Here is a 13,838-nt window from a genome sequence, read left to right on the forward strand (position 1 = left end):
GTTGTGGCACCACTGAAGGGTGTGAAAGCTTCACTCAGAAAGCTTCACTCAGACTCAGTATGTGTCCATTGGATTGCTTTTACATTCCCTTTTGCTAGCATATGGCAGTGTTTCTCAATCTTGGCTATTTGAAGACGTCTGAACTTCAACTCTGGGAATTGAAGTTCAGACATCTTCAAATGACCAAGGTTGAGAAACACTGCAATATGGCATTGGTGTAGCTGGCATAAAGCTGCATAGGCTGATGGAAATTCATCCAACTGATGTGAAAGAGAATATGGCTAGAATTGAAAATATGATGCAGAAAGGACAGAAGTTAAGGCCAAAGTGAGACATGAGAACAGTGACTCTGGATCTTGAAAACTAGCACATAGCAGCCACATGGGAAGACGAATTAAGGGGCTGAATTTAAGACATAAAAGGAAAAAAAGAAAGCAAAACTCAATCAACTTTTGTGGGTTGTTGTTCTGCAGACTCTCAACTTTCCTTCCTGCTGGATCATTTCTGGGATTGAAATATCAGAGGAGAAAAAGGAACCTGGAATGAGAAACAGACGGGATAGAAGCTGTAGATGGGTGGGCAGGTTTCCACTCCTGTCCTCTCCCTGAAACACAAACTTGTTGCTTTTAAAAATAAGACCTCCTACTCCTCTCTTCCTACTTTTACATATTTTCACACACAACTGCTGCTGTGTGGGTGCTGGGGGGAATCCTATGCCTTATTTCTTTGGCTCGGTGATGTAACATTAGAGTGGGAAAGACGTGGAGGATGAAGGTACTTACCCTTAAATGCAAATTGTACTGAAGGGTCCCTTCTGTTTACAAACCTCCTGATTTTCCTCACAGGTTTTTCTGTCTCCCCCCACCCCCCACCCCCCTCTAATCATGAAGAAGAAACCTGTAGATATTTTAGTTTTGGATCTGTAAATTGTTCTTGGCACTTATCAAAGGCATCATCGCAAGAGGCGGACACTTACACATGAACTGTTGTGCAGTTTAGCAGTTTGCAGACCCTGGAGGGTTGTGGAAGTTGTGGAAGACAATATTCCTGATGAGAGCATATCTGGTCCCTGAGATCTTTCCTCTCCCCCGGCTCATAAGCAGCTGAGCTGCCCAAGTGACCTGGTGCCCTTGCAGGAGGCTTTAGGGCAGTTTAGCAAGATGTTTATCAGGGATACGCCTGTCATTTTGCATTGGGAGAAGAGCCTAACTAGTTTTCCACTACTTTTCCTCTTTATCTAAGGACTTAACTTGCTTTAGTGAATATTGTGGTTATTTTATTGTTTTGTACTTTGTTATGAAATTGATATCCTGAACTGACCTAACCTGCAAGCTCTGTGGGCAAGCCAGGCTACAAAGAATAAACAGAATAAAATTCTATTCCAATAGGATAAACAAATAAAATACTGCTTCTCCATTCAAGGTGGAGGAAGGGAAGTGACATCGCTCCACACTGAATGCCTGATCTGCACTTAAAAGCTGGGTTCACATAGACTTATTTGATTAGTAAATTAACCTATTTTTAGATTCATACAATACTCTTTTCCTGATGAGTTATGTTTTATTCAACACAAGTTTATGAATCATGCATTCTTGGAAGCATCCAGTTCTATGTAACGGCTGTTATAGCAGTGGATTTCCTACCCCATTTTACAATGGGATGGGAGAGGCCTCAAAAATTTTGCTGATTGCCAATGTAGTTACTTTTTGTAGAACAGCAAGAAGGGAATTTGTGTGATGTTGCCACAATATGAAAAAGAGCAGATGGTGCTCTCCCACCCCACCATCCCATTCCAATAATGTTGAAGTCTATCTCTGTTTCGCTCAGTTACATGACAGTTGCACTCCCCCTGAGTGCTTTCCATAAAGACTTCCAGTAAGGAGAGAATCTCTCTGTTCTATGAAATTAACTATTTGGAAACAGCACCACTGAGGTTTCATTATTTCTTTCTCAGGAGCAATTCCACTCTTTCTGCAGAAGAAAAGGGCCCCGTGATTTTTCTATAAGCACTTAAAGCTGGCTTAGCAACTACATCACAGTTGGCAAAGCAACCAATCAGGTCAGGCTTCATAATGTTGTTTTCTAAAGATTTTGGATCCCAGAATTCTCAGCCAGTAAAGGCAATGCATCTGGAGTCCCCCATTTTGGGCAAAGCTTGCTTCTTAGAATATGGATGTATCTCTAGTCTGTCATTTACCCAGTTCAAAAGAATTTGTCATTCCTTTGGAACTTTTAAAGGCAATTTTCACTCATATGTTTCTTTTGCACCTGGACAATAAGCAGTATGGAGGCTATGTGTCCCATTTTTATCTTGGGATTCTCTCATTTTACTAAGCTAAACTTCAAAAGTGGAACAGATATCTCACTGTTGGATGGGCCTTATGGTGAATGTTTCAGATCAATTGCTATGGCTTTTCCATGCTTGAAGTATTGTACATGTTTTTGATTATAGCTGCCACCATCCTTAGTCATTATTGACTAGGAGTGGTTGGAACTAATATAACACATATGAAGTGCATCTGGTTAGAAAAGGCTTCTTTAGAGACTTTGGAGCCAACAGTTGTAATCAAAGAATGAGCATGTGTGTATTTCCTTATCATTATCAAATTCCCAAGTCCCAAAAGAATCTTTATGGCTGTTGGCAGTATGTTAGTCATCCAGCATTTTTCCCCAACTGACAATTGTCTCTCAAAATTGGTGTCACAATCTGTGTAATCATTGGACCATATCACTGGCTACTGTTTTACTGAGATTTAAAGTAGTAACGGAGAGCAAAAGTACATGGCGTTTAACCAGAAGTCCCTGGTTCAGATCTCACTGCAAATGTGAACTTGGGTGAGTTCAGCAAGGCCTCCCCTCCCTTCTTTTGAAATAGAAATATAAGGAGATTGAGATAAGATACAAAGATACAAAATCTTTGTAGCTGAAATCAGGTATCTCCTCAACACTGCTGATTGAGCAGCTGAACTAATGAACTGTTGGCTCAAGATCAGTTTGCTGCATTTCCTCTGGAATATTAAGGTGGGCAATTTCCCAGTGGAAACTGCCTTCTGGGATCCTTTCTCTTTCCTAGAGCCAATGTACTGTCTTTCTCCAATTGCTCTGTTTGTTCTTTCGTTGCTGGGCTTTGGACAACCAAAATCAAGTGCTGTACTTTTTCCCATATTAGTCATAGATAAAAAAATTCAATATGCACTGCCCTATATCTGAATATGTTTTGGATATCCTGAGTTATATCTTATTTGATTCTGCACTAATAAAATCATAACTTGAAACATATTTGCATAGATATCTTTCTTTGCCTTTCCTTTCCACCCCTCATCCCTTTTCTCCCATTAATACAGCCCTTTCTAGTCCTGAAACCTCTCCTGGACTGTTCCACTGGAAAACTGTAAAAGTAGAGTCCCCTATTCAAATAGGAAATAGTGTGAATGAGAGAGAGAGAAGTTAACTTTTTCCGCCAACATATCCATTTTTTCATTTAGTAAATGAGACGAAATTAGAAATGAAATATTCAAGCTTGTTCTTTGAAGTGACATGATCCCGAAAAGTTTTTATCACTTGATTCTCCAACATGTACATGGGCAAAATTAGCTGAAAGATAGGCATCACCTATTAGGCATCCTCTCTTGTTATTTCTCTTAGATTCAAATTTATTCCCTTTGATTCATATACTACAAAGCTGAATTGCTATCATTTTCCTAAATTGAGAATTTAGTCCATTTTACACTGCTGTTGTAATACAAAATTTCATTGGTATAAAGTTAACTTTAATTATTAAATACAGCCTTCCCCCACACAACACCGAACAACTCTGCTGCTTGTCTGAATGTTTTATGGCTTTTTGCATTTCTCTGCTGCAGACATAGATTACTAAAATGAAATGGTTATTAATATTATAACTCATCACAGACATAGTTCCCTAAAGTATTGCTTCATATTTGAAGATAACATTTGAGGCTTATTTTGTCCTTATTTTTCCCTTCCCAACTGCCATATAGCTAATCTGTGTATATTGCTATTCTTTGTTAGTCCCCAGCAACTCACTTCCCAACAGAGGCATTAAAAAAGCCTGGGGGAAAAAATGAAAAGGCAGTAACCACCATGGACAAGGAGAATGAACTAAGAAACTGAGTTTGCTCAGTACCTGAACAAATGCCACTGGATTAATTACAGCCCCCAGTTATAAGCAGACATTCAGAACAATTTATTTGCCACTGCAGTAGTTCAGAAGTGCTCCTACTATAGATCAGTGTTTCTCAGCCTTATCAACTTTAAGATGTGTGGATTTCAGCCCGCAGAATTCCACAGCAAAAGATGCTAAGCTTGAGAAACACTGTCCTGAATCATAGAAAGAAGCCAATTGAAGTTTAAGGTGACAGGGGATGCCCTAAGATATTATACCAGTTTGATATCTGGAATACCTGGGAGGAAGGAAATCTTTCATTGGCCTTGGTTTCCAAACTAATGGTAGGATTTGGGCTAGATAAAACATAGGGGTGTGTGTGTATGTATATGTGTGTACATACTTATACACATACATGGAGAGAGGGAGAGAGATGGTGGTTGTAGTGGTATTAATGTCTATGAGATTGGAGTTATGAAGCTAACATGTTTAGTACAAGGATGGGGGAATGCCTCAAATCAAAGGCAATTCTTGGAATTGTGGGCATGTGGCATAGAAGTAATAGAAAACTGCCTTAGATGGTAGGCATGGTAGTTGGCAGTGAATTTTGCTCTTAGCCTAACCAGATGGCTAAACATAAATATCTCCATTGTTAGAAGAGTGAAGAATATTTGTACTTGTTTTTCATATAAAGTCAGAGAGGGGGAAGAATCCTTCCCTCGTATGAACTGAACCCAGCTGATCATTTGTTACCTCTTAATATGAGTTAAACTAAATGTGTCTGTATTGAAGGTGGATATTTTTAAAATTGCAAATAGCAGTTGGTGGGTAGGAGGGACTGTCAAAGCAATTGTGATGGGGGAAATTTAAGCCTTTCCTTCCCTGGAAAGATTCTGGAAAATACTTTGGTGAAGAGAGGGGGGAATTTGTGTTTAAGGAATCATGTTTTACTACTTCCTTAAATTTTCATTTAGTGCTTGGTTCTTTACTCTTGCTAAGCTTAGGCTACAATGCCAGTGGGGTAAAAATTTGTCAAAGTCTTCCGAGATCTGGTTATCTCTACAGTTCCCACAATTCCTGAATTTCATTGACCAAATCGGCAGAAACTTCTGCTTCTAATCATCTGGAGGGTTTATATTGGGCAAGACTGGTTTATACATTATAATGTGAGTAACTAGATACATGGCAGCTTGTAGATATGAAAAAGTTCACTCTGAGGACAATTCTGAGGCTCTATCAGTGGCATTTATAGAAGTCACAGATAATCTCAATTCATCTCTTCTCATCTTAATAGAATAGGATGTTTGGTGGAAACTGAATGCCAAACTGACAGGTTTAACCTTTTTTTGAAGAAGAAGTAAGTAAGAACCCTCTGAGGGGAATCAATTTACTTTATTTTCCTCCACAGATAGCAGCATTTGGCCAACTTAGTCTCTGTTCAGGAACTAAAGAGGGTCAAGCCTTTTAGGACTCAGAAAGGAGACCACCTGGGAACCCTAAGCAAAATTGATCCGTAGGCAAAATAGAGGAGGCACCCTTCCCCCACAAATCTGTGGAAAAAGCATTGGCAATAGAAAACCATTGTTGCTAAGAAAAATACATGGTTAGATCTGTGAAGTCATCAGGAATTAAACTTGACTCAAGGGTGTTTTTATTTTCACTGCAGTCATAGAAATTGTAACTGGGTAGTGAACCATGTTGCATTTCAAGATTAGACCCAGTCACCTGCCCCAAGTAGGATGCCCACTAGTATTGAGCTTAAAACTGCAGAAATCAGCCTCAGACCAACATATGGTGCCTCTGCCTTCCCAAAAATAACAGATGTTCAGCCTATAGCAACATGATCCTTTGGGGGATTTGCTAAAAAAATCCCATATTATTACTATTATTTTAAGCTCTGTGTTTTCCTGCTAACAGATGCATACTGAAAGTGACTCAGTTACTGTAATGAAGTTCAGCATCTCTGCGTGGCAAGCACACCAACTCTATGGAAATTAGTTTTAATTATATATTGTGTTTAGCTACTTCTTCAATCAACAAAGTGTAAATATTTTGAATAAATAAACATGGATTCTTTGATAAACAAAATGGTGAAAGGGAATGCGAGAAAGACAGAGTGCTCTGATATTGTTCTTGGGATTTATTGGAATCTATTGGAGCCACTCTCCCACCTCAGGAGTCTCAGTATGTATCAGTTTTCAACTACTTTATTACAACATATTCAACACCCTTTTTTTTAACCTTTATTTTCTTTTTCTCTTTCATATTTACATCTTTTTTTAAAGTGCTTATTATATATGTAAAGTCTTTTTAATAAAAACTATTTTAGAAAAAATCAAAAGCTATATGAAATACAATAAAAATCAAAGCTCATAACAATCACAACATTAAATGTATACCTTTTAAAATATGAAGGCTTAAATTGCCTAAATTGCACAAAAGAACTTTAAAAAAAAAATAATCCTAGTAAATATACCTATCTGGAAAAATTGTTCCAAACACTGTAAAAAAAAGGGCTCTCTCCCTATTATTAGCTCCCTATTATTAGCATATTCCAATATGTTCACATATTGGAATTCAACCTCTCTTTCAGTTTTATTAGCTTAGGGTTAAATTTATAATAATGTCAGAAAGTTGTTTTTGATCCACCTTCCCCAACAAAATGCTATTCAGGTATTTTTGACCTATTCTCAAACATGGCAATTTTAAAATGGATGGACTTCAACTCGTTGGGGAATTGTAGAAGTTGAAATCACATCTTAAAAGTTAACAAGTCTGAGAAATACCAGTTTAAAGAATATCATTCTAAAGGAAATTTTTTCACTACCTACCAGTAGCTACTCCTGACTTGTAGCTCTTGTTTCCCTAGGAGAAGTCCCCTAACTATTTGAAACTAATGGGCACATTTGGAATTTTTGAAAACTGGGATTTTCAACACATTTGGAATTTTTGAAAGCTGGGCAGGGCATTATTATTATTATTATTATTATTTATTAGATTTCTATACCGCCCTACTCCCGAAGGACTCAGGGCGGTGCACAGCCAAACAATAAAAACACATACAATACAAAATTTAAAAAATAGAATAAAATCAAATTAAATAATTTTGGCCCCGACAAATTTAAAACCCCAAACTTTTAAAACCAATTTAAAATTGAATATATAAATACTAAAAAATATTTAAAATTTTAAAAATCTTTTATAAAAGAGGGGGAAAATTAGGCCAGGCCGGCCTGGTGAAATAGTAAGGTCTTTAAGGCGCGGCGGAAGGTGCGCAGATCCGGGATCCTCCGTATCTCTGGGGGGAGCTCGTTCCAGATAGTAGGTGCCCCCACAGAGAAGGCTCTCCCCCTGGGGGCCGCCAGTCGGCATTGTTTGGCTGACGGCACCCGAAGGAGCCCCTCTCTATGGGAGCGTACCGGCCGGTGGGAGGCTATTGGTGGTAGTAGGCGGTCCCGCAAGTACCCAGGTCCTAAGCCATGGAGCGCTTTAAAGGTGGTAACCAAAACCTTGAAGCGCACCCGGAAGACCACCGGGAGCCAGTGCAGCTCGCGCAGGAGAGGTGTTACATGGGAACGCCATGTCGCTCCCATTACCACCCGCGCGGCCGCACTCTGCGCCAGTTGGAGCCTCCGGGTGCTCCTCAAGGGGAGCCCCATGTAGAGAGCGTTGCAATAGTCCAGGCGGGAGGTGACAAGGGCATGAGTGACCGTGCGTAAAGAGTCCCGATCCAGAAAGGGACGCAACTGGCGAATCAGGCGAACCTGATGAAAAATCCTCCCGGTCACGGCCGTCAAGTGCTCTTCTAAAGACAGCCGTGAGTCCAGGAGGACGCCCAAGTTGCGAGCCCTCTCCGTGGGGGCCAATGATTCGCCCCCAATAGTCAGTGATGGCGTCAACTGACTATATCGGGACGTCGGAAACCACAGACACTCAGTCTTGGATGGGTTGAGCCTGAGCCTGTTCCTCCCCATCCAGATCCGTACGGCCTCCAGGCACCGGGACATCACTTCAAGGGCATCGTTGGGGTGATCCGGGGTGGAGATGTACAGCTGGGTGTCGTCAGCGTACTGATGGTACTCCACCCCGAAACCATGGATGATCTCGCCCAGCGGCTTCACATAAATGTTGAACAGGAGAGGCGAGAGGACCGACCCTTGCGGCACCCCACATATGAGGGGCCTCGGGGTCAACCTCTGTCCCCCTGTCAACACAGACTGCGACCGGTCAGAGAGAAAGGAGGAGAACCACCGCAACACAGTGCCTCCCACCCCCAACTCTTCCAACCGGTGCAGCATGATACTATGGTCGATGGTATCAAAAGCCGCTGAGAGATCTAACAGGACCAGGACAGAGGAGCACCCCCTGTCCCGAGCCCTCCAGAGATCATCAACCAACGCGACCAATGCCGTTTCCGTGCTGTACCCGGGCCTGAAGCCCGACTGGAACGGATCCAGATACGTCGTTTCATCCAGGTGCTGGGGGAGCTGTTGCGCGACCACACTCTCAACAACCTTCGCAACAAAGCGAAGATTGGAGACCGGACGATAATTTACCAACATTGCCGGGTCCAGGGAAGGCTTCTTGAGGAGAGGCCTCACCACCGCCTCTTTCAAGGCGGCGGGAAAGTCACCCTCACTCAGCGAAGCGTTTATAATCCCCTGGAGCCAGCCTCGTGTCACTTCCCGGGAAGCCAGTACTAACCAGGAAGGACACGGGTCCAATAAACAAGTGGTTGCGTTCAGTCTACCCAGAATCCTGTCCACGTCCTCAGGGGTCACAGGATCAAACTCATCCCAGATAACATTCTCAAGACCTGCCCCTGTCTCTCCCCCTGAGACTACCCAGTCGGAGTCCAAGTCTTCCCGAATCTGAGTGATTTTGTCATACAGATACTGAACAAAATCCTCGGCTCTACCCTCCAAGGGGTCCTCCCGCGCTTCCTGGTGGAGCAGGGAGCGGGTCACCCTAAAGAGGGCGGCCGGGCGATTATCTGATGACGCAATAAGAGCAGCAAAATAACTACATTTCGCTGCTTTTATCGCCACTAAGTAATTCCTAATGTGGGATCTTACTAGTGTCCGGTCAGATTCAAGAAGACTGGCCCTCCAACTACTCTCTAGGCGTCTTTTCCGGCGCTTCAACTCCCTCAGCTCCTCGGTAAACCAAGGAGCCAATTGAGATCGGCGCCGGGTCAGAGGCCGCAAAGGCACGACCCGATCCAGAGCACCAGCAGCCGCCCTATCCCAGGCGGCCACCAGGTCTCCAGTCGAGGCGTGTGCCAGAACCTCAGGAAATGGCCCAAGCTCCGTCTGGAATCTGTCAGGTTCCATCAGGCGCCTGGGGCGGAACCATCTGACCGGCTCCGCCTCCCTGCGGCGGGGTGCAGCGGTTTGAAAGTCGAGACGAAGGAGAGAGTGATCTGACCATGACAAGGGTTCAGTAACTATATCCCCTATATCAAGATCCCTCAACCACTGTCCAGAGACAAAAACCAGATCCAGCGTGTTTCCCCCTGTGTGGGTAGGGCCATGAATTAACTGGGTCAGGTCCATAGCTGTCATGGAAGCCATGAACTCCCGAGCCATCTCTGCATGGTTTGCCCAATTTCAAAATGGTATCAGAATTCTACCTGCCATTCCTTCTTGTTTGCCATCATACAAACTTTTATCTCTGTTTTACCTCCATCCTTTTTTGTGAGCAAGTGTATACAAATTTGAAACAAACAGCCTTGTCTAATATTTATTTTCTAAAATAAAAAAAGTAATGGAACAAAGTTGGGGCCCATATGCGTTCTTGAAGGTGAAGTTAAGCAGAAGTCTTAATATAAAGGACAAACATATCTGCAAACATTTTTTAAAATGCACAAATCAGGTGAAGGAGAATCAAATAAGTTGTTGGTGATCATTTTGGCATCATGTTATATTTTCAGCTCTGATAACCCTTGTATTGCAAACTGTGTCTGGGCATAGCAGGAAAGTTCATTCTACAACACGCAGGCAATTTTTTTTTTTTTTTTTGAAGGAAATTGACAGGATGACATTTCTATAGCACATAATAAATAACTCAGCCCACAGGTGTAAATAGCACGCCTGGTATATTTTCTTAATACAAATTTATATATTGCCCTTGTTCCCATTGATTTTACTTCTCCTTTGCTCTTTAAATGGTCATAAAAGATAAGTGCTGCTGTACTCGTATTACTGGGGCATCTGCCAGCATAAATTATACAAGTAAAGTAGAGAGGAGTCTAGCCTGTGCTGGAATATGATGGACTAAGGACCAAAATGCTTTGCTAGCACAGTTAATTTTGGACTATTTGTCTGCCTCTTATTCCACAGTATTGCACACATGGGTAGGGAAAAGCTAGATTTGCAGACTTCCCATCAATATATATATTGAACCTGCTTAAACCTGAGGAAGTTCCTACTTGTGTTGGCCAGGAATGCTAAAATCTGCTCTAGTTTAGTATTTAGTGCAATGTTGTAGGACTATATGATTGTTTTTGACATTCTGGCTTTATTTGACTAATTCATTGTCCCAGGGCACTTTGGTTCATGAACCAACTGTTCTTGGAAACACTGTTTGCCCTCCAGCTACAAATTATTTTAAATGCCAATCCCAATTCTTTCCCTTGCTGGCATTATCAGAACTACTGGAATCCAGAGGGGGCATAAAGTCTTTACTCAGTTTATTTTTATTTTGCTACATTTTATAGCCTACCTTTCCTTAAATAAATCAATATAACAAGTCCTGCCTCTAGTTTCTCCCCACTACATCAAAACTGAAAGGCTGGACTATATATACATATACAACCCAACATCACTCAGTAACCACAGCTAAAAGTGATTTAAACCCAAGACATATCATTCTTCACCAACATCGATTATAAAAGTACTACATCTAAGCAGTGTTAGGCAGCATCAGGTTTTTATCTTGTGTTCTTTAACAGTAAATATTCTGCAGATCTAATTTATATCACCGGGACCAGAGGGTTAGTCTTCTGGGCTTTTGGACTTGTGCTGGAACCCATCCTCAGGGAGCTTCTCTCCCACCAGAATGTGTTCCTCTCACATTCCAGTGAGAGAGAAATTCTCTGAGGATGGGCTCCAGCATGAGTCCAAAAGCTCAGAAGACTAACCCTCTGGTCATGGTGATCCAAATTGGATCCTGCAACTTTATCCTGGGACACGTATATTTGCCTTCATTCATGAGTGAATATTCTCTTCCTTTCTGTATGAGCATTTGGTTCATCCTTAAACATATTCAAGTGACTGCACTGCAACCTGATGGACACATTGGGCTTAATAGCAGAATTAGAGGCTGTCTTTTCATTCACATACGGTCGTTATAACTTAAATTCTGTCCTGAATGTTTTTGAATGATTTGTTCTTTGCTCAGTTTTCTAGAGTTTCTTTATTTCATCTGCAATACCTTCTTTTATGGCTTTTTAGATGTTATCAGTTTAAAGTTGGTATCCCCATTTTCTTGCTCCCATTTGTGGATTTTTTTCCCTTTGGGTGGCTGGCTTGAGGATTCAAAATCCTGAGGCTCCTCTGTGTGGCAAATACTCATCAACAGCTTAATCAAACTCCTTATTTTTCTTTTGCTTCTGGCATCACAATTCATCACAGAAAGCAAGAGGAAAGCTGCCAATTCAGCATGAAGTTTATATAGACAACAGATATTTTAAAGTTCCTGTTTCAGTATTTTTACCTAAATTTTCTTTGCTTTTTAAAGAAACCTAGAAATTTCTCTTTTATGGGAAGGCAATTTCATATCATGTCATCTTAGGTATCTGGATTTGTTCCATTCTGTCTTGGTCTTGAAAATCTCTGCTGCCCTTTGGTATACACGCTTGAAATTCCTCTACTTCCAGAACATGTTAGATGGAGGTTCTGACAATTCACCCCTTTGTTGTATGACCCCCTGAGGAATGATGGTTCTAATTAATATCTGACTAATTGAAGCACTTGGAGACTTAGTCATGTAGCCTTCAGATATTCTCACTAGGCTAGCTTTGTCTCAAGGCGACTACTAGTTGTTGTGATGCAAAGAAGAAATTAGCAGTTCTTGATGCAACAAGCTTCTGTCTTCGCAAGTGATTTTGTTCTCCTCCCCTTTGCTGATTTCACTGTTATATTTTGCCCTGTGCCCCCAGCTGTGCCTATGTAACTGTGTGCTGCTTTCTGTGTGCGTCACTTGCTGTAATGTCTCTAGCTTGCACCTAAATGTGGAGCATTTCTTCCAAATGTGCCTGCTGGCTTGGCAGAGTTCTTGCTTTTTGGAAACAAAATCAAACAACTTTGGCTGCTGAGCTTGGAAATTCTGACATGCTGGAGGTGGCACAGATTTTTGATAATTGAAATATTATAAAAACAATAATGTGGCTGAAACTCAATCGATTAAGTACTGTTTCTTGTTTTGCTTTGTTGTGTTTTGTTTCTTTCCTGAGCTAATTGATGCATATTTTATCTGTTTCTGCCTTCATGTGTATTATTTGCAGTGCTACATAACTAGAAACAGCAGTACTAGTACATCCAGCTTTAATAACTAAATCTTGACCATTGCATGTAAAGTGCAAAAGAACGATATGCCATTCAAGGAAATAATTTTTGATAAGGAGGGAGGGAAGCTTAATGAATCCTCCGTGCACCCTCCTTCTTCCCTTCTGTTGATGTTGTTTCTTTTCACCTGCCAAGACTAAAATCTTTGTCCTGAAGCAGAACTAGGCAAGCCGTGGCACTCAGCCCAATTTCTGAACTGTCTGTAAGTTATCAGATCTCTGAAAGAAGCTTCTCCCCAGCCAGTGTGGCTATTTCTCAGCATGCTAGAAGTTGAAGTCAGCACATCTGAAAGTTACTCGCTCTGGAGACTAAGAGATGAAAGAATTATTTCCTGCTCTTAGGCCTTGAAGACGCTTGTAAGAAACATAAAACAAAGATATTTAATGCTACCTCTTATTTAAATGTATCCAACCTAGCCTTCATCCCAGAATCAGTTTGGAGTGTGCTAAAAATACTGTTTCTTTTCAAGTCTTCTTGCTAATGGTTATAATGCTACTGCACTTGTCGCGCTCATTTGGTTCCCTTTCCCTTTTCAGTTTGGCAGGACTGAAGTCATTGACAACACCTTGAACCCCGACTTTGTGCGGAAGTTCATCCTCGATTACTTTTTTGAAGAGAAGCAGAATTTGCGCTTTGATCTGTGAGTGGCATATTTCTTGGTCTTGTAAAGGCTGTGAGCGTGTGAAGGGAATACCAGTGTGCACCCATAAGACTTCTCAATTTGGCTGTATCCTGTAATTGGTGAGATTCTGTGAAGAATATGCAAGTGCTTTATCTTAACAAGGCATGCACTGGGGAAAAAAATAGCGATGTGAGATGAGATCCAAAAGGGGTCTCTTTATTCTGAGCTCCAAAGGCAGCAATAATTCTACGCACATTAAAGGCAGAGTTTTCACTTTTCAGTAGGGTCCAAAACTTGTGAATATAATACTTTACATTCAAAATTTTTATCTTTATTTTTTCCCAATATTGTACTAATACCATTAGTATAGGGTTATGTTTCAACATCTGCATGATGCAAGGGGAACATGTCAGACAAAAGTTAAGACACTTACATTTGGGTCTATTTTATGCTGACATTAAACTTATATATTGTCAGTGTAAAATAGAGCCAGATATAGGTGTCTTAACTTTCTTCTGAGATG

At 41.2% G+C, this 13,838-nt stretch overlaps 1 protein-coding gene across 2 annotated transcripts in view; it reads left to right on the forward strand.

The window, feature by feature from the left end:
* The window catches only part of CPNE5 (copine 5), a 137,105-nt gene that overhangs the window by 32,004 nt on the left and 91,263 nt on the right, over positions 1-13,838 (forward strand). For both annotated transcript variants that reach the window (XM_034414757.3, XM_087889586.1), the window contains exon 4: positions 13,230-13,333. In XM_034414757.3, the coding sequence (XP_034270648.1) occupies positions 13,230-13,333 (104 nt within the window). The remainder of the gene's footprint in view (positions 1-13,229; positions 13,334-13,838) is intronic.

This window comes from Pantherophis guttatus, chromosome 3 (assembly GCF_059756535.1).
Source record: "Pantherophis guttatus breed Tessera chromosome 3, ASM5975653v1, whole genome shotgun sequence".
NCBI classification, from domain to species: domain Eukaryota; kingdom Metazoa; phylum Chordata; class Lepidosauria; order Squamata; family Colubridae; genus Pantherophis; species Pantherophis guttatus.